The following is a 20,156-nucleotide window of genomic DNA, read 5'->3' as shown; positions in this document are numbered from 1 at the left end:
TATTATTCATAATCATTAATTGCCATATATATTTAAATCATATTAGGTAATTCTGTAGCTTTTATTTAAGAAAAGAATACACACTTCCTATATTTTAGGTTAATATAATGTTATCTAGTGTTATATAATTATGGAATAATGTAACACCATTAGATTAAACTATACTTTATATTAGATGTTCTAAAATTTTTTGAAATGAAATTTAAAAGGCATTTAGTGTGCCACCTAGGATTTTGGGTTTTTTTTAATTAATACAAAATTAAGGTTCTAATTTTTCAAATGCTTTTCAATTAATATATTGGGGATTGACCGATCCGCCCTGCTTTAAAACAGCTTACGTGTGTAGGAAGTTTCGGAGACGAAGTGGACCCTTTGCCACGTGGTAACACAGCTTGGCATTAACAAGTTATGCCTTGTCGGATTAGACATCTACATCTTCAATAAATATATATATACGGAAAGCAGTATGATCATGTATTTGTAGCTAATTCCCTCGAAAAGAGCATCAAATATGTTTTCAAAATTTACACCAGATAATCAAATTTACACCGATAGATGGGCAGTTGAAAAAAAAAATTAAATTTATACAGTACTATTCTAGTTGTTTTACTTTTCTTGTTGGTTTTCTCTTCCACAGACTTGTGCAATGATTATGCAACTTTTTTTTGCTGAAATTTGGATGATTATGTAACTTCACAGTTAAACTAATCTTTATTTTGTTTGAACAATGTTTTTGCAAAAAAAAAAACAAAGAACAATGTTTTTGCCAATTAAATTTATTTATCTAGCAAATAAGTTCATCAACACCTTAACTGGGGTTTATAAGGATGTGTTGACGTTTAATATGTCAGTAGTGAAAAAAACATAATACTGGAAAAAATTCCATGCTAATTATACAAAACCTTGTTCGAACACATATGCTAATAATTAACGAAGAGTTTATGTAATTAATAACATCGAGTTTCGATTAGTAATTTGAACTTGAGTTAAGAACTAACCAGTTAAGGTGTGTAAATTGTAAGCCTTATTTCTTCAAATATTTTGTTTATTAGAAGTATTGTATGACTTTTCACGTACGTACATATAACTTTTTTATCATTGTGCGTGCCGCGTGGATCTCTTTTTCAATGCGTTTACATCAAATTAAAACTCTGGATGCGATTGTGAATAACCACTACAAATATACATATTCTTGTAAATATGCTAATAATTAACGAAGAGTTTATGTAATTAATAACATCGAGTTTCGATTAGTAATTTGAACTTGAGTTAAGAACTAACCAGTTAAGGTGTGTAAATTGTAAGCCTTATTTCTTCAAATATTTTGTTTATTAGAAGTATTGTATGACTTTTCACGTACGTACATATAACTTTTTTATCATTGTGCGTGCCGCGTGGATCTCTTTTTCAATGCGTTTACATCAAATTAAAACTCTGGATGCGATTGTGAATAACCACTACAAATATACATATTCTTGTAAATGCCTTTTAGCTAAACCAGACACTACGAACCAAGTGTTTGTGTTTCTCCATATCTTTTAAATTAAATAAAAAGGAAAAATCCGACATGGCAACAAAGAAAGATGGCTAAAATCTTTTAAGCAGCACTAGATCGGGGGAATCTAAAAGAGCGTGAAAAGGATCCTTTAAAGTGGCCACAGCATTTGTGGCTCTTAAAACTTAACAAGTCTCTCTCTGACTCTCCCTCTCTCTCTCTCTCTCTCTCTCTCTTCTATGCACTATCGTCATTCATACCAACCAAGCTCACTCAGCCCCTTGTATTCTCTCCTTTTTCTCTGATCTAATAAAAAACAGAGTAAACAATAATTTTTTGAGGAATTGGTTTAATTGTTAAGTTGGAAAATTAGTATGTCGAAATCTAAAGATACGGAGATAAAATTGTTTGGGACGACAATTACATCTCTTTTAGCTGTGGATCATCATGATCCGTCGTCGTTATCTTCTATTCACGGTGTGTCCAATCAGAGCAAGGAGGCTTCTTCATCTTCCTCATCCTCTTGTTCTCCTTCGACCGGACCAAACATGGTATGCTGTCACACAAATCTCAAAGTCCTTTTTGTTCAAACTCCTCTTTTTTTTTTTCAAACTCCTCCTGTTTTTTAGTAATAATATATATCCGTTAAGACAAAGCTGTGGCTAGTTATAATAAAGTTGTGCTAAAATTTTAGGTTCTGGCTAATAACCATGAGCACGACAATAGCAGATTCAAAGGTCCTTGCATATTATCCGATCTTAACGAACCGCCAAGAGCAGCTTTTGAGATTTCATCACCAAGAAGCTCAAAGACCAACGGTGATCAACAGAGCGAGATCACAACAACAACAACAAGTACATCAGAAGATAAACCAACTACTCTCAAGAAACCGGACAAGCTTCTACCGTGTCCGAGATGCGAAAGCGCGCACACCAAGTTCTGTTACTACAACAACTACAACGTGAGCCAGCCGCGTCACTTCTGCAGGAACTGTCAGAGGTACTGGACAGCTGGTGGATCCATGAGAAACGTCCCCGTTGGCTCAGGCCGCCGCAAGAACAGAGGGTGGGCTTCTTCAAACCATTACTTGCAGGTCACGTCTGATGATTATGAGAACAACAATAACTCGGGAACGATCCTCAGTTTCGGTTCTTCAGAGTCTTCCGTCATAGAGACTGGTAAGCATCAAGAAAACAAAACACACCAAGGGTTTCTTGCTTCGCAAGTAATGTTACCTAATAATACTTCTCCTTGGCCTTACCAATGGAGTCCAACGGGTCGTAATACTAGTTTCTACCCTATCCCTTTCTATTGGGGCTGCACGGTTCCTATGTGGCCTACCTCAGAGGCTTCACCATGTTTAGGGAAACGATCAAGGGATGAAACTGAAGTAGAAACCAAAAATACCACTCTTAGAACTAGTGAAGCTACTAAGAACGTGGTGTGGCCTAAGCTACCGACAAAGCCTGAGAAGAAAATGGAAGGAGGATTAAGTTTGTTCAATGGATTTGAAACAAAGGGTAGCAACAGAAGAAGCTTGGTCCCTGAAACGTCTATCAATCTACAAGCAAACCCTGCAGCGATGTCTAGATCTATGAACTTCAGGGAAAGCATGCAACAATAATCAAACGGGTTGTTACCTTGTGAAAGAAGGAAACGCAGTGTAGATATTTTGTTGTTCGAACTATGTATTATTTTGTACACATACAGAAGTAGATATTTCTCTCCATTGTGTGATGAACTTGCAACGTATATTATAAGCTTCTAGGTTAATATCTCCCTGGTCTATCTGCCATGTTGGCATAGAACATGAAGTTACAATTACGTTTTTGCCCATTATTCTTACAGATAAATATAACCTCTAACTCCAATTGTCCTCTCAGGTAAGTGCCTGTGAGAAGAACATAAAGGCTTCACATTATTAGCTTGCGAGTACTTGGTTAGTGTAAATGGGTCAGTTAGGTCAAGATAAGAGATAAGGAGAACTGGAATATGAAACCAAAGAAAAAGAAAGAAAGCAGAGCATCTTTCACTTTCATTCTTGGATTAAAGAAAAAGAATCCAACCACTACTAACACTAAGAAAAGCCTAAAGGAGAGCATCCTTTTCTTCTTTTCATCTCACTATTCTTTTACACAACTCATTTTGGTTACTACCTACGTTGCTCGGAAGCTTCATCGGACGTCCGCTTCCCGCTTCGGAACCGGAATCGGAATCGGAACCTGGTGGAAGCTTGCGAAATCTCGCTTCCAAATCGTTTCTAAAATATTTTCTTTAAAAACATGTTGGAAGCTTACAATTCCGTTTTGGATCACGCTCCCGTTTTAAAAAAAAATGCAATGTATATCAATAAAATATAAAACCATAGTTTTAATCTATATAAAATAAAAATAATAATAGTAATGAATATTGAGTTATAAATATACAAAAAATATACTATAAATTATCTTTATGCATTGAGATTTTTTATTAAAAATATAACACATATTGAAATATATTGTGTCAATTATTTATGAAGTATTGAAAATAATTAATATAATATTTTTTTGTAAACTTAATTCATGTGTATTTTTACAGTTTTAATATAAAATCATTTCAAATTTATTATAAATGAATAAATGCTTTATTTCAAATTTAAATCATATAATTTTTAGTACTAATTTTTTTAAAAAATTATATATATATATATATATATATATATATATATTTATATTTATATATGGATATACGCTTTTAATACGTATTCGCTTCCTAATATTTTTAAAAATTTCTCTTCTGCGTTTCCGCTTTTACGGCTTCTGTTTCCATGTAACATAATTACTACACTGCAGTTTTTCTGTTAGCATTTATTTTGTTTCGATAAAATGTCGGTTTCCCACCACCTATAAAATCTGGATCTGGACAGAATCTGTAATTAAACATAATTAGCTATTCTACTGGTTACATTTATGATTTATCTGTCTTTATTCTGAAAGACTCGCAATAAAAGCTGAGTTCATACTCATTAATTATGTATCTTTATTCTACTGGTTACATTTATTTAAAATTAAAGTTTAATAACAAAAGATACGTAATATTATTATATGTATGATATACCTTGGGCGGATGCTCTAAAGGGTTCCCATTCTTACACAGCTTTTACAAATTCTTAATTATTTAAGAGGTCTGGGATGGTTCCATAACATAGCCTCAGCCAAAACAAGAATTTCACTCGATTGTCACTAACAAAACACTTGTGCTTAACTTAAGTGCGATATAATTAAAACAGCAAATAGTACAAAACAAAAAGATTCTTGTATGATTCCCATTAATTAGGAGCTTTGCTTCGACCTCTTCATAAGCTCTATGAACTCTCTAAACGCTGCAATCACAGACAAAACAAAAATACATATTACTTCCCTTCTGTTTTTGTTTTGTTTCTTTAAATATAAATGCAACTGAAATGTCTTTCACTGAGTTCGGATTTTATTGTCTGATGAAAAGAAATAGAAATTACCGTTGTCAGAGTCGTGAGGTCCAGGGGAGGCTTCAGGGTGGTACTGGAGAGACATGACATTCATGGCCGGGAAAGATAGACCCGCACAGCTTCCATCATTGAGATTGACATGTGTCACTTCTACCCCTCCGGGAAGTGAAGCTGGGTCAACCGCATAGTTGTGGTTCTGCCAAGAATTAAACAAAAAATAAAGACAATGAAACATCAGATTCGGGTTTAGTCAAACTACAATATTCAGATTAGAAACTAAAAGGAATGTACCTGAGCACTGATCTCCACTTGGCCAGTTCTGTTATTACGAACCGGGTGGTTGCCTCCATGATGACCAAACTTCATCTTATAGGTTTTACCACCCAAAGCCTGTCCCAGCAACTGATGACCCATACAGATCCCGTAAACAGGGACTTTACCGAGAAGCTCTTTGACCGTCTCCACAGCATACGGAACAGCAGAAGGGTCTCCAGGACCGTTGCTGAACAAAATCCCGTCTGGATTCATTTTAAGAGCCTCGGAAGCTGGAAATGTCGACGGAACAACGGTGGTTTGGCATCCGTAAGAGGACAGGCGTCTTAGGATGTTATGCTTGATGCCAAAATCGTACGCAATAACCTAAAGAGAGAGTGTAAGGAGTTGTTGCATAGTATCCATAACAGAAGAACTAGAGAAATGACACTCACTCGGTAGGGCTTCCCATCGCGTGTATTAGTATTAAAATCCCATTCAGGGTCTGTTTTGTCGACCCACTCGTAGGGAGATTTGCAGGAGACATCACTTATTAGATCAATACCTACAAGACTCCACCAAGTAGACAAGAAGGAGTTCAATATCTTATAATGAAACAAATAAAAAAACAGGGAAAAAAGGTAGGAGAAGTCTGACCTACGATATCCCATGAACGGGACATGTGCAGAAGCTCTTCGTCTGTTTTGGTTTGTTCTGTGCTGAGCACACCGTTTAGACTACCTTCTTCTCTTAATCGACGAGTTATTGCTCGAGTGTCAAGATCATCTGATATTATTAAACAAACAAACTTCTATAACATGTGGAGTCTATAATAGCATTTTGACCACAAGAAACTTACAGATTCCCATGAGGTTCCTCTCGGTTAGATAGTCAGCAAGTGTCTTTGTGCATCTCCAGTTCGAGGTACTGAAAACATTTGCAGTTTATTGGTTAGAAAATTCAAAAATGGAGTATAGAGGAAAGACAAAGGACATTACCTGATGCTTAGACTTCTAATCACCAAGCCAGCAAGGAAGCATTGTTTAGATTCTTCATCATCTACAACAAACACCACAAATATAATAAGAAGATCAGTGTGTGGTATAATAAGCTTAAAACTTTTTAAAGTCTCAGACTTTTCCTACTTACCGAGATTGACACCGGTGTTACCAATTTGTGGGTTTGTCATTAGCACAAACTGCCCAGCATAACTAGGATCAGTCAGAATCTCTTGATACCTTCCAAAGGACAAACACACAACCAATCACACTCCTGTTAAAAACACAGTAAGCTCGGATTCAAACAAAAACAAAGCTCACCCTGTCAAGGAGGTGTTAAAGACCAATTCAGCAACACGGGTTCCAGGAGCGCCAAAGGACTTAGCAGGCCATATTGAACCGTCTTCTAACACAAGCCTAGCGTCATACGAGCTCCACGGCTTCTCCACTATACCTAACGACAAAGGTAAAGACTTTACATCATTTTGATGCTTGGGGGATTCGAAAGCTTTATCCTTTAATTAAGAAAACGTAATTTAAATCGATTTGAAGGAACGAAACTCGCGACGAATTGAGAGAAATGAAAAGAGGAAGTTACCAGAGGCGGTGGAGCCGGTGGATGTAGTGAGAGAAGAAGCGGAACACCGGACGATAGAAACCCTTAATCCACCGCGACGGGGAGATAAACCCGTCGGCAAAACAAACCCCAGAGTAGTCGTCATCGTCGTAGCCGCCATGGTGGTTGTTTCTCACTCTCACTGACGTTTGGTAACACAGCGAGAGAGAGCGGAGGGTTTTTGCCAAATGTTTTTAAACCCGGTTCCGGTTTAATTTGATGTAAAGCTTCCTCAAAACCGTCCCAGTTTCCGGTTTGGATAAAATTCTCATAAATTCCGAAAAAAGAATTAAATGTTTACTTTTAAAATCTTCAATGAAATAACTGAACGAATGTACTCTTTTTTTTTGTCACAAATATATAAAATCTCTTATATATTAAAATAGAAGCATTACAACAGTTGTTCAAAAAAAAGTATTACAATATTTTACGTAACCATGTGTCATTACCACAATGAATTTTAGAATTCTTAAAAAAAATAGGGTGGTATATCTAAATATATAATAAGTTTTTTATTAAATTAACCATAAATTCATTATTAATGATTTTTCATTTTTTCCTTAAATAAAAATTACGAAATTGTCTAATGTGACTACAGTGTATATGAAAATTAATTATTTTGAATAATAAAGATTTGATACAAAAATTAATGTATTCTCTATCATATTTGTTTAATTTTAAATTAACAAACTAAATTAAACAACTACATCAGCCATATAATAAAATTTTAAATTTTTTTCTGTATATGTTATATTTAGATTTTTTTAAACGACTATAAATTACTAAAACTGTTAAAAGTCTCACATTCAATTTTTTTGTGATCCATGGTTTAACTTTTTTTTATGATTAAATAAATATGATTACGAATCATATAAGTAAAAAATCTTATTTAATAAATATTAAGTGTAAAAGAGATATATATATTAATATCGTTTAAATTAAACCATATACCATAATTTGCTTTGAAGAAGCTTTGAACAAATATTGACAACTCAATATTTAAATTTTAAACTTAGCCATGAATTTTTAAAATATTTAAAAATTAATAAAATTATTAATCACACACGCTGACAATTTTGCTATAAGTGATTCAAAGTTTTTGTTATGAAAATATACAAATGATCAAAAAACTATATTAGTAGAAAGCATTATCTAATATATATATAAATATTAAAATACAATATATATATATATATATATATATATATATGTTAATGTCATTTACATTTAATTATGTACAATATAAAATAGAAAAAGTGATTGTTTGGATTAATTAAATTTATTTATGTCTTCGTACCAATTTAATTATATATGTAATAGTTACTAACTTTTTAATTATTCAATATATGTTTATTATTTTATAAATATGTAAAAGAACATATAATACATAAAAATAGTATATATAATGTTTGTTAACTTAGTATGTATATATTTTGATAAGTATTTAAATGATTGACGGTCTAACTGATTCAACCCAAAAAAATCCATTAATCTAAAAGATTTTCTGATTTGATCTTCTGATTTAGAGACAAAACATTTGTTTTGGCAACTTAAGCTTTCAACTAAAGGCAGCACCATGACTATTATTTGTTTCAGTAAAGAAAATGTAACTGGCGAAAATATTGAAATTGCATAACCATTCATGTATTCCACCTTTATGGAAGCTAACAGACAGATTTCTATTGCAAGTGAAGAAAGCATCTCTTTCTCTTTTGACCACATTAATGACTTAGCTCATCAAAAGTACAATGACTTTTACAACTTAATATATAGTATAATAAGCTAAAATGATTAGTACCAGAGTTATGATAAAAGAGGAGAAGAAGGGGACATGTGGGTGACATGAGGTTGATGAGACGCATAAGACCAGCTCCATTAGTGGGTTTAGCAAGGGTTCTTGAAAAAAAAACCCAAAAAAAATAAATCAAAAATAAATAAAAAGTAGAGAACTGGTGTTAAACAGAGGTCTTTTAGAATTGTTAAAAACCCCTACGTGGCATTTTCGTATTGGCTCCAAATAACCCGTCTCTGTCTTCATCCTCCTCCAAATCCTTCGATGAAATCACCGTTGCCGGAAAAGTATCCTTGAAGTATCCTTGAAATTGCCCAATTTAATCTTCCATATAAATTGATCAAACCCAACGACTCTGCTTTCGTTCCCAGAAATCTGCAAAAAAAAAAATGGAGAAAGCAATCGAGAGACAACGAGTTCTTCTTGAACATCTTTGTCCTTCTTCCTCCCACAGTATCGAAGGCTCTCTCACTGTAAGCTTTCATCTCTCTCTCGATCTCTAGGCCTACGGGATCCTGTATTATTCTCGATCTGGATCTCTTGTAATGAACTTTGGATTTTTATTTTGATTTTTAATAGCGAATTATATCATTTTGCATGCTTCGTCTGAGCTGACAATTGTTGTTTTTGAGATCAAATTTGAGAATTGGATTTTGTTGATGTGCTTTTTATTTTCTCCATTTTTGATTGATATCTTAGAAAGGTTAAAGCTTTTTTTTTTAATATTGTGACAACGTATCAAGGCTTTTGCTTGCTTGGCTGGGGACAGTGCTGCGTACCAGAGGACCTCTCTCTATGGAGATGATGTTGTCATTGTCGCGTATGTCCTTGTCTCTTTCTAACATTTTGTGATGAAACTCACGCTTTTTTGATCCATTGCAGGGCACATAGGACTGCACTTTGCAAGTCCAAACGTGGCAACTTCAAGGATACTTTTCCTGATGATCATCACTTTGCAAGTCCAAACGTGGCACCATCATCAGACCAAGAGAGTGAAAGACATTTTTTGTCCACATGTTTGGAGATCGACGATGGGATTTTGTAGCGAAAGTGTCAGGTTTGAAGGTGGAGGGAGAAACGTAAGACTAGGTATAGGGGTTTTTTTTTTGGTAAAAAATGGTTGGTCTTTGGAAAGGACCTTCCATTAAAAGATATGATCTGGTTTTGGCTGCAGGTTTGAATAGAATAGGGAAGATTTGCAGGTTAAGGTGGGTTAACTACTTACATTCTGGTCTCAAACGTGGTAAGATGACTCAACAAGAAGAGCGTCTTGTCCTTGAGCTTCACGCTAAATAGGGAAACAGGTCAGAAGATATCTTCAAAAACAGAGAACCCCTAAAGATGTTTATAAAACTTGTATGAACTTTTGAATTGTTCTTCATACGTAGGTGGTCGAAAATCGCCAGGAAATTGTCGGGACGAACCGATAATGAGATAAAGAATTACTGCAGGACTCATATGAGGAAGAAGGCACAGGAAAAGAAGAAGAGACCTATGTCTCCAGCTTCCTCGTCTTCAAACTGTTGCTCATCATCTATGACCACTGCAGCTACTCAAAAACGAGTGTATTGTGTGTTTCAAAAATTTGCCAACATATTGTGTTTTACCTGCAACAAACCATTTCACCAAAATATTGTGTCTCTTACCATTGCAATAAACCATTTCACCAAATTTTTTTTTTAAGAACTTCAATGAGGTTCTCCCATTGGAGGAGGAGAAATTAAATTAGACCAACAAAAGTTTTTAACTTTTCAAATCACAAAATCAATTACTAAATTAATCATTAGAACCTTTAATAGTCTCTTACCAATGGACATGCTCTAACTACAGCAATAAAAGGAGAAAACTTCTTGGAGGGAACAAAAAAAAAATGCAATGGGTGTGAGAATAATTAAAGAGTAGATGTTCGGACATTTTGTTGCAGAATCTGAGCCTGAATCTTGCAAGTTGCGACCTCATCAATATCGCATGGTATTGTTAATTTCTGCATACTCCAAAAAACTACAAACGTACAATATTCTCTTAAGTTTGACTTATCTATCTCCGATCTCTCTGTTACTCTCTTTTTTTTGTCGCTTCTTAATTCCACATCATCGTCCCATCTTCAACATATGTCATCTTCCCCCTTCATATATGAAGCATGTTGTTGCTCTTACTCCACATTAATGATGGAATGTGACACTTTCGTATAAGTTAAAGTGTTGGTTAGAACTATAAAATGGTACATGTTTATACTTCAAATCAAACTTTGCTTTTGAAAGTGAGACAATATGGCATGTACATTAAAGCATTAATTAATTAACCAAAGAGTGATACGTACGTAACTAACACGAGTTTAAGAATGTTGCATGGGACTAACAACAATTAATCTACAAATGGTTATTAATTAACGCAACAAAACTACATTAAATAGACTCGGAATCATCTCCTACTTTTTGTTAACTAACCTAATTTCTCTCTTGTTCATGGTGATGATCACACATTCACACTGTCCCCAACCCAAGAAAATCGAAAAAGTGTGGTTTCTTCTTCTCATTCATGCTCTCATCAAGCATCTCACACTTCCCCGTTTGGTTTGAATCACCGAATGTAGTGGCGACCTCTCGTGTCCTTGTAGAGTAGTCATCTATCATCATTTGGTTTTCAAACACTCCATGATCATAACCTGAAAGTTACAAAAAGGGAATATGTACAAAAACATACTTTAGGATAATTAAGAGTGCTTAAACCAAAACCAAATTAAGAATATATAGGACAAACTCAAACCTGTGAAGCAAGGAATTGGTAACATAAGGTGGCTCTGATCATTACCAACAAGGTGGATCAAATCTGACCTAGTAGGTTCAAAATCATTGCAAGAGTGAGCATTAGGGTTAACAAGTGGCTTATGAGTAATCATCGTCTTCCTCCTAGGGTAAACAGAAGACTGTTCTCTAAACTTGCGAGCCATTACAACATGCCAATGGTTCTTCACAGAATTATCAGTCCTTCCAGGGAAAAGCCTAGCTATCATCGCCCATTTGTTACCGTAAAGGTTATGAGCTTGCATAAGCCTCTCCTCTTCTTCCTCAGTGAAGGCTCTCCTGTTTATCCTCGGGTCCAGTTGGTTAAACCACCGTAGCCTACAACTCTTCCCTGCTCAACATTAACACCAAGAACGACATCAAGAACTTCAATCTTGAAAAGCTAATTATTAAGAGATAGTAGTTACTTACCGGATCTTCCGTGGAGCTTTTCTGCGATGAGGTTCCAGTTTTGTGGACCGTAGACCGCGACTAGTTCTTTAAGCTTAGCATCTTCAGCCGGTCTCCAGTGTCCCCTCGACACCGAAGCTTTTAACGAGTGTCTACAGCTTCCACAGTCTCTCCTCTCTTTCTTGCTGCTGGTACTGCAGTTACATCGATTAGGGTTTTTCATCTCTTCTTCTCCATGACTTGCGTGGTAGTAGTGACCTTTATGCTGATCGTTGTTGACGTTTAAAGAGAAATACGCGATCTGATCCATCCGTCGATGATGATCTTTCGACATGAAAATGTTGTTGTTGTTGGTTAGTGGATGAGAAGAAGACGGGAAGTGAGGTGTAATGGAGGGAAATGACACGTTAGTATACGCTATCTCCATCCCCATTGGAGGACAAGATGTGATGATATTAAATATGAGTTGTTATACTATTTGATATTATTACGTATGGCTCTAAGCTATGTGCGTGTATGTATATGTCGTGACCGTGTTTTCTGACAAAATGCTGTTATACAACTGTTAAAAGGTCTATGGACTGTCACGGACTGATTTGATAGCTGATGCATATTTCTATTTAGCCATTAAAATAGATTCAACAGGTCCAACATTCTAGATATTTGGTTTAATATAGTGTAATCATACTACTACACCTAAGTTATAAGCAACCATTATCCAAAAGAAGAATTTAGCAAAGCTGTATAATCTACCATTTACATTCAAAGCTGATAAACGTCGTCACATTATTAACTATCGCTGGAAATTTGGTCAAAAAAGGAAAAAAGCCATAAATGTGAAACCTTATAGAGATTAAAAACATGGTGGGAGAGAGAAAGAGTGAAGGGCAGGGAACACGTTTCCTACGTTGTGAGCAGTGAGATATGTTTGAAAAAGTGAAAGAGATAATGAAAAGTTGTTAAACATCCGTAAAACTCTTTTTCCAGCTCCACTCTACTTTTTGTTGTTGTTGTTGTTGTCCCATACATAACACCAATGTTTACTATTAGGATTGCTTGCCGGACATAATGTAGGTTTAGTTCTTGTAAACCAACTTGGTTAATTAACTGATTGAACCATTATAATCTGATCTCTAGTTTATTTAAAGTGTAATCTATGTAGAAAACCGGTTAGTTTGATCTCACTTGTGAGGAGGAAGAAACAAACACGTCGAAGAAACACAAGTTCCTTCTCTTTATGGTCTCTCCACTTTCTTTTTCCCGGCTTCTATGGATCTTTGTTTTCTCACTTTTTTCTTCCGGCTTTTCCAAATTTCACTGAAGTGCCATTTACAAATAACATACATTGATTTGTTTCCATGGCTTTTCAGCAAAATAAAAATATATATACAATTTGTAGTAACTTTTTCTTCTATTTGGTGCTTTTGTTGCTGTCGTTGGTTGATAAAGAAAAGTAGAAAACACTATTAAGGAAGAAACAAAACTGAATTAGTATTAACTTTAACTAACTGCCCAAAAAGGCTCAAAACACATTTGATTGGACTCTTGTGTCTCTTTTAAGTTCTAACCACAACCATCATTCCCAAGCACACTACACCTATCCTTTCAGTAACCCCCACCTCTTCTCGCTCTCTCTCTTTGGAATGTTTGACATATTTTGGGTTTATAGAAAACTTATAAAACCCTTTCTTTTACTTGGCGGGTGTCTCCATAATGTGAATGTGATGATGGTCAGAAAATAATGTAGTCTGGTTTTCTTATAGAGATCACTAGAAAAATTGTTTCCAAATCAGTCTACCAATTAACGATTTTTACATTAACTACTCAACCATCTATTGCATACGTCGCTGCAATACTTCCATTTGTAAGGGGTTGTTTAAGAACTTGATTCCAAGAAATTCCCCTGCAATATGAATATTCATCACATCACAGTGCAAAAAACTAAAATAAAGAAAATTAACTTTCTGAATTAGTCGTGCACAGAGACTTGATATTTGCACATGGTGTGGTAAGCAGTGAAAGTCAAATAAAACTAAAGAAAATAGGTGAGACTTTAAATCTAAAGTATATGTTTTCTTTTTTTTTTTGAACAAAAGTATATGTTTTCTTTTTTTTTGGAACAAAAGTATATGTTTTCTTATTTGACCATAAAGTTAAATTGGCAGAGGAATACATTAAATATTGGGATAATCTTTCCTCAGGTTCAGAATGGTTGCAGGTTTGTACGGTCCATCTGCAGAGATTAACTGAACACGTCCTATGCTCTTTCCGATATTTTTTTCTTGGTCAATAACTTTAAATAATACATCAAATTCGTATCATAAAAGAGATAATAATATGGATAGTTACCTTTTGTCAAAGAGACTAACTACCTTATTGACATTATCATTATCACTTTAGCAGAGTGGGGAATATCATACTCAGACACGCAATTTGCACCTTCTCTACTTTTATTTCCCTTTTCAAGTCAATTGTATTATTATTAATATTTCACAACATTTATTAGAATTAACAAGATGTTTTCACCTATGTTCGCTCATTGGTAACTGGTAAGCCATGGGAATAACTTTTTTTTTTTTTTTGTTAAAATGTTGAGATATTATAACCGATTTTCAAGTTTTACAGAGTTGTGGTGATCCCATTTATTACAAGAAAGAAAATATTAGACAGGAGAGAGTGAGAAAGAAAAGAAGAGCCATTGAACCCAAATGGAAGAGCCTGTAGAGAAGTAGTTCCATATCCTTTTAAGTTGAAAGACCTCCTGAAACTCCTCCAGCTTATGAATCCCCGGTCCCCCTTCCTGTTTTGGCTTGCATATACTTTCCCAGCTTACTCTAGCTCCTTGTGCCGATGAGGTTCTGTTTCCCCAAAGGAAAACCGAGCAAAGAGAATCAATTTTCGCATAGAACCGCTTGGGAAGGTCAAAGACGGAGCTCCAAAAGTTCACCATTCCATAGATAACAGAGACAACCATTCTTACTTTACCAGCGAACGAAAGGCTTTTTACCGTCCAAGTAGTAAGCTTTGATGCCACTCTCTCAAGAAACGGCTAAAGGGTAGCAAAGCTGATTCTGTTAGGGTCCAGCGGTAGGCCGAGATACCTAGTGGGGAACGAGCCTCTCTTGAAGCCAGCCAAATCACTAATCACCGCAGCTTCTATCTGAGAATAACCTCCGAAGAAGATCTTTGTTTTGGCTGGATTAATCTCCAAGCCTGTCCAGCTTTTAAACTGCGCCATCACCTCTTTGACTCCAGAGACTGAGTGGAAAGATCCGCCAGAGAAGACTAGTAGATCATCAGCAAACATTAGGTGAGTTACCCTCGGCGTGAGACACAGCGGGTGGAGAGACATACCTCCTTCATCAACTACTTTAATCAACAGTTTGGACAGCACTTCCATGATCATAATAAATAGATAGGGGGAGATCGAGTCACCCTGTCTCAGACCTTTCTGCCCCGGGAAGAATCCTGCGAGTTCACCATTGATTGCAATAGAAAACCGTGGAGAAGAGATGCATTCCCTGATCCAAGTTGTGAAGAGAGTCGGGAAGTTTTGAGCCTCCAGCAGCTTAATGACAAAGCCCCATCAGACTGTATCAAAAGCTTTCCTTATGTCCACTTTGAGCATGCAACTCTTAGGGCAATGATCCGAGTTGTAGCTCCTTATTAATTCAGACGCCAAGAGAATGTTGTCCCCTAAGCTACAGCCTTTAAGAAAGACTGTTTGGTTGGGACTTACACACAGCTGCAAGATTGGCTTCAATCTATTGGCGATGATCTTAGTGATCAGCTTGTACACGATGTTACAACAACTTATTGGTCTATAATCCCCCAGCTTGCAGGCTTCAGGCGATTTAGGGATCAGGCAGATAGCTGTTGTATTAAGGTCCCTCAACAAGCGACCATTTCTGAAAAACACAGCAACCGCTGCAATAACGTCATTTCCCACAGTCTCCCACGACGCCCTGAGGAATCCTACGCAGTAACCATCTGGCCCCGGACTTTTGTTGAGTGGCATTGAGAAAAGGGTGGCCTTGATCTCAGCAGCACCAACCTCTCGAGTTAAGTAAGCCTGGTGGAGATCCGAGCATCTAAAGTCCAACAGGCTGCAAAGAGAATCAACGTCCACTGGAGATGAGGGCATATCTGTATGACCCAAGATTCACTGGAAATAAGCCACAGAATGCTCTTTAATTGCTGATGTCGTTCCAAAAAAATTGTTGTCTTCATCCTGGAGGTAGTGAATGTGATTCTGAGTTACCCTTTGATTCACTGTCTTATGGTAAAAGGTCATATTTCTGTCTCCCACATCTGCCCGTCTGACCCTCGACCTCTGCCTATAAAACTTTTGCTCTGCCGTGAACAATTTGTTTAGTGTGTCTCTCTCTCTATGCTCCTCAACAGCAGTTGCTCTATCAGGGCTCGTAAGGAGTGCTCGCTGTAAACCCTCCACTTTTGCTCCCTGCTGTTTAATCCTTTCAGAGATGCCACTGTAATGCCTTTTGTTAAGCCCCCTCAAATCTTTTTTGAGGCACTTCATTGATCTCATCAGCTTAAATTGAGCAGTACCCACTATAGACTCTGGATGCCAAGCATTGTCTACAGTCACTAGGAACTCAGGGTTGTCGATGATGTGATGGTAGAACTTGAAAGGCTTGCGGATCCGACTCCTAACGGATGGAGTTCTAAACAGGCATGGCGCGTGGTCAGACTGATCCGGCTCCAAATATTCTGCAAACGAGTCCGGAAAAGAGTTTTCCCAAGCCTGATTGATGAGGGAGTGATCTATCTTCTTAGAGATAGGGTTATCCTCTTGATTGTTCCACCACGTGAAGGGAGAACCTTTTGCCTGCGCCTCAAAGATCTCAGCCTCCTGAAGTACCGTGTTCATGTCATCCATCCCCGCAACGTCAATAATGGAATGGGGGTAACTAGAATGATTGCTAGCCATGGGAATAACTTGTTTTTGTGGTGAAGGTTTTCAATTATTGTAAAGGGGGGGGGGGGGTTTAGAATTATTGGAATTAAATTTCAGTTTTAAATGATGAACACAAACGTTGCGTAAGAAAACAAAATCTCGGAAATCAAAGATGCATTGGATCCAATTCACATGAACAGAAAAAAATACGTTTCAAGTTTACTGTGGTTAACATGTTCGACCCCACGAACCGATTTTGGCGTACGATGTCGCACAAACAGGACGTCCATGCTACTCATTTTACTATAGCCACACACATTGCTCAATTATATATTGACCCAGTTCGGAGCACATAGTGACATAGCCAATAGTAGCTAGTTTAATAGGCTTGCATGCTCTGGGTCCTGATAGGCATAAAGCCTCTTCAATACAATAATAAAACTCACTACGGTTCTCTTTTTTTGTCAGCATTCACTATGATTCACTTATATTGTTGTTTACAATATTTTTTATTTTATATAAGAGGAAGATTTTGTTTCAAAATAAAATAATATATATATATATATAAGAGGAAGATTCCAAATCAAAACGTACTACTTGGTGGGGTGATTGGGGATCATGGGATTTTTTTATCAAAGAGTTATGCATTCATACTAAACGAGCTACTCAGTAGTTAATTCGGAACAATGTTTGCCAAAGCGGCTTTTGCAAGAGCAGCTGCAGAACAATTTGCAGTGGGACGGACAAAATTAAACAATCATAAAGAGAAGAGAGTAGCAAGGTTTCTTATATCAACAAGAAGACCTTTAATCTCATTCAAATCCGACCCATTTCAAAGCACATAGTGACATAGCCAATAGTAGCTAGCTTAATAGGCTTGCATGCTTGGGGTCCGGATAGGCATAAAGCCTCATCAATATAGTAATAAACTAGGTTTTTTTTTAATTGAAAATTTATAAAATTCGTTTTCTTGGTTTTAACTCTATTGTTGTTTGACAATATATTGTATTTAGTTTTATACAAGAGGAAGATCCCATATCACAATATATTCCAAATAATTTTTGAAAATTTAAATTTTAGGTTTTCTTTTTGAAAATATAAAGTTTATGTAATATAATTTAGGAAATATTACTATAATAACACTAATTCGTCTTTTTATTACTAGATTAGCTTATAATTTTTTTTAGTTAGTAGACTGTTTTTCATACTCATAATACCATTCATTTCTTTGTTAACAAAAAACATATTTACCAAAAATGTCATTATTAATTTTTGCCACGTTATCAAAAATCTGCCACAAATGAATAAGTTTGCCGAATAAAATTTGTAATATGATATAGCAGTTTTTCTAGTCTCTAGTAGATTTATTACCTACCGTAAACTTATCAAAACACACTAAAAATGGTTAAAGACTTTTAGGAATAAGTCCACCATACGTTACAGTAGATTTATTTACATTGGCAAATTTCTTTTCCGCTGGCAGCTTTTATATGGAAGATTTTTATTGTATGATAGCAGATTTTTAATATGTGGAATACTTTCACACAGCAAAAAAAAAGTTTCTGGTAGATTTTCTTAAAGTTCGGCAGATTATTTTGTTTTCGAGGTGGCAGACATGTTTTATTTGTTTATAAACGGTAATATGAACTTTGTGATGAAGAAAATGGAATTCATTGATTCCCAAAATAAATAAAAAAATCGAATGACAGAGACTAACCTTTGATTGCACGAATGGATGAATTAAACTGATTGAAGCGGATATGAGCTTATAATAGTGTAGAAATCAACGAGAATAAGTGATGAAAGGCTTGAGATTCGACGAAACTGTGAATTTCAGAAAGGGGATTTAGGGTTCGTCGACTGGGTTTCAGATTCATTTTTCCTATGTGAATCGAATGTTTTAATGGTAGAGTAGAGGGGGGACATGACCGAATCGATGAGGAATCATGTTAAAAAGAAAGATGAGACGGTAATAGGAGGGAGTTTTGCTATCCGTGCTGCTGCTGGTACGGTTGTGACGTTGAATTGGCGGACGTGAAGAGCAAGATGTTGATTCATGTTTGTCAAGAAGATGCTCAAAGCATGACCTGGAGCAAGTGTGATTCTTGTACTAGCACAATCGAACTTGTCGAGGTAAACGTCAATAGAGTCGTTTCCTTGTTTTAAGCTTACTAACTCTGATAAAGGGTCGTCGAAAAGCTCACTAAAGCGCTCTGATATTGCAGGAACATATTCTGGCCATAATGGGAACATGTTATAACGGTTGGCCATATATGCATGGTGCCATTGTAGAGCTTTGCCTGTCATATGGAGAGAGGCGAGACGAACCTTCAGTTCTGGTGGGGTGCTATCAATAGAGAAGAATTGCTCACAACGATAAATCCATTCTCAGAGTTCAGAACCATCAAACATTGGGAATCCAAATTTTGTTAGCCGTGTAGACAAGCTATTGGGGATATTCTGGTGTTGGTTCTGGTTTCGTTGATCTTTAGTTGCGCTCTGTTCTGTTGCTAGACGGTCTGGTGGTTCTCGTCGGTGCTCTGTTCCTGCTGCGGTAAGATCAGATGATGTTTGTTCTTCATGTTGTTTCCCTTCGCGTTGATTAATGGGTTGGGAGTTAGCAAAATATTTCTCTAATGTCTCTCTGAGAGCCGAGATTTCTCCACCGAGATCCTTGCGAATCTTTTCACTTTGTTGAGTTTGTGAAGTACGCAAATCTTCAATTTGTTTGTTCATCTCGTTTAACATGGTGGTTTGTCTGGTGTCCATAGCTTGGTCCTAAGGTTTGATTGCTCTGATACCACTGAGACGGTAATAGGAGGATAGATTCCTGAACTAGAAACCCTACTTGTGGATTTGAAGAATGGGGATACACAAACCTAAAAGATGATCGTTGGAAAGAAAGATCTTCTTAGACGTTATGTGTTTCTAAGCGAGACTTGAGTAAAGCTCTTGCTAGATAACCTGAGAGATAAGTAAGATAGGAAAAATAGTTTATTGAATTGCGTTGTTCTTGGCTATCGTAAGAACTACATATATAGTAAAGCTAAAACAAAGATAAGGCTGAAGTTAATCCTTATCATAAAAGTATTAGGAATCATAAACTAACTTGATAATGATAAAACTAAAACCAAACAAAAACCGTTAAAACCGGTAGTGACGTGTCTTGTCCTACGTAGCATGGAATCGTTGGTGGTCATGCGTTTCGTGCTTCCGAAGCGGAATCGCTCGGAATCGCTCGGAATCGTCATGGAATCACGTTTCGGATAGTGAGACGTTTGGAACCGTAATGGAAGCACGCGATTCCGGATTGGAAGCGTCGATGGATAGTTGACGGAAGCGTCGATGGATATATGTTCAAAAAACTGAAAATTATTTTGGGCTTTTAAATTTTGATTTGTTTTGTGAATATGTGATCCAATTAG

At 36.2% G+C, this 20,156-nt stretch overlaps 4 protein-coding genes and 1 pseudogene across 5 annotated transcripts; 2 read left to right on the top strand and 3 right to left on the bottom strand.

Annotated features, from left to right (window-relative positions):
• Positions 1-1,492: 1,492 nt before the first annotated feature.
• On the top strand, positions 1,493-3,504 carry LOC106297026 (cyclic dof factor 5-like). The gene is made up of 2 exons (XM_013733302.1): positions 1,493-2,046; positions 2,190-3,504. Exons 1-2 carry the CDS (start codon positions 1,870-1,872, stop codon positions 3,117-3,119), a joined length of 1,107 nt encoding a protein of 368 aa, XP_013588756.1. The 5' UTR covers positions 1,493-1,869; the 3' UTR covers positions 3,120-3,504.
• A 1,143-nt stretch (positions 3,505-4,647) lies between these two features.
• On the bottom strand, positions 4,648-7,022 carry LOC106296664 (carbamoyl-phosphate synthase small chain, chloroplastic-like). Of its 2 annotated transcripts, none has more exons than XM_013732857.1 (10): positions 6,810-7,022; positions 6,533-6,665; positions 6,363-6,451; positions 6,212-6,272; positions 6,073-6,140; positions 5,871-5,999; positions 5,669-5,778; positions 5,253-5,600; positions 4,992-5,157; positions 4,648-4,856 (listed from the first exon to the last, which is right to left on the bottom strand). In XM_013732857.1, the coding sequence occupies exons 1-10, from the start codon at positions 6,946-6,948 to the stop codon at positions 4,807-4,809; spliced, it is 1,293 nt and encodes a 430-aa protein (XP_013588311.1). In that variant the 5' UTR covers positions 6,949-7,022; the 3' UTR covers positions 4,648-4,806. The 2 variants fall into 2 exon arrangements, with proteins under 2 accessions (XP_013588311.1, XP_013588312.1); XM_013732858.1 differs by having other exon boundaries at positions 6,533-6,659; positions 6,810-7,010.
• Positions 7,023-8,807: 1,785 nt separating this feature from the next.
• LOC106298068 lies at positions 8,808-10,302 on the top strand (annotated as a pseudogene).
• A 595-nt stretch (positions 10,303-10,897) lies between these two features.
• On the bottom strand, positions 10,898-12,278 carry LOC106299246 (transcription factor MYB21-like). Its single transcript, XM_013735365.1, has 3 exons — positions 11,835-12,278; positions 11,386-11,754; positions 10,898-11,284 (listed from the first exon to the last, which is right to left on the bottom strand). The coding sequence occupies exons 1-3, from the start codon at positions 12,244-12,246 to the stop codon at positions 11,103-11,105; spliced, it is 963 nt and encodes a 320-aa protein (XP_013590819.1). The 5' UTR covers positions 12,247-12,278; the 3' UTR covers positions 10,898-11,102.
• A 3,697-nt stretch (positions 12,279-15,975) lies between these two features.
• Positions 15,976-16,713, bottom strand: LOC106298067. The gene has a single exon (XM_013734168.1). The coding sequence runs from the start codon at positions 16,711-16,713 to the stop codon at positions 15,976-15,978; it is 738 nt and encodes a 245-aa protein (XP_013589622.1).
• Positions 16,714-20,156: the final 3,443 nt, after the last annotated feature.

Source organism: Brassica oleracea, chromosome C6 (genome assembly GCF_000695525.1).
Source record: "Brassica oleracea var. oleracea cultivar TO1000 chromosome C6, BOL, whole genome shotgun sequence".
NCBI classification, from domain to species: Eukaryota; Viridiplantae; Streptophyta; class Magnoliopsida; order Brassicales; family Brassicaceae; genus Brassica; species Brassica oleracea.
The sequence above is the reverse complement of the archived record's forward strand: the minus strand, read 5'-3'. Positions and strand labels throughout refer to the sequence as shown.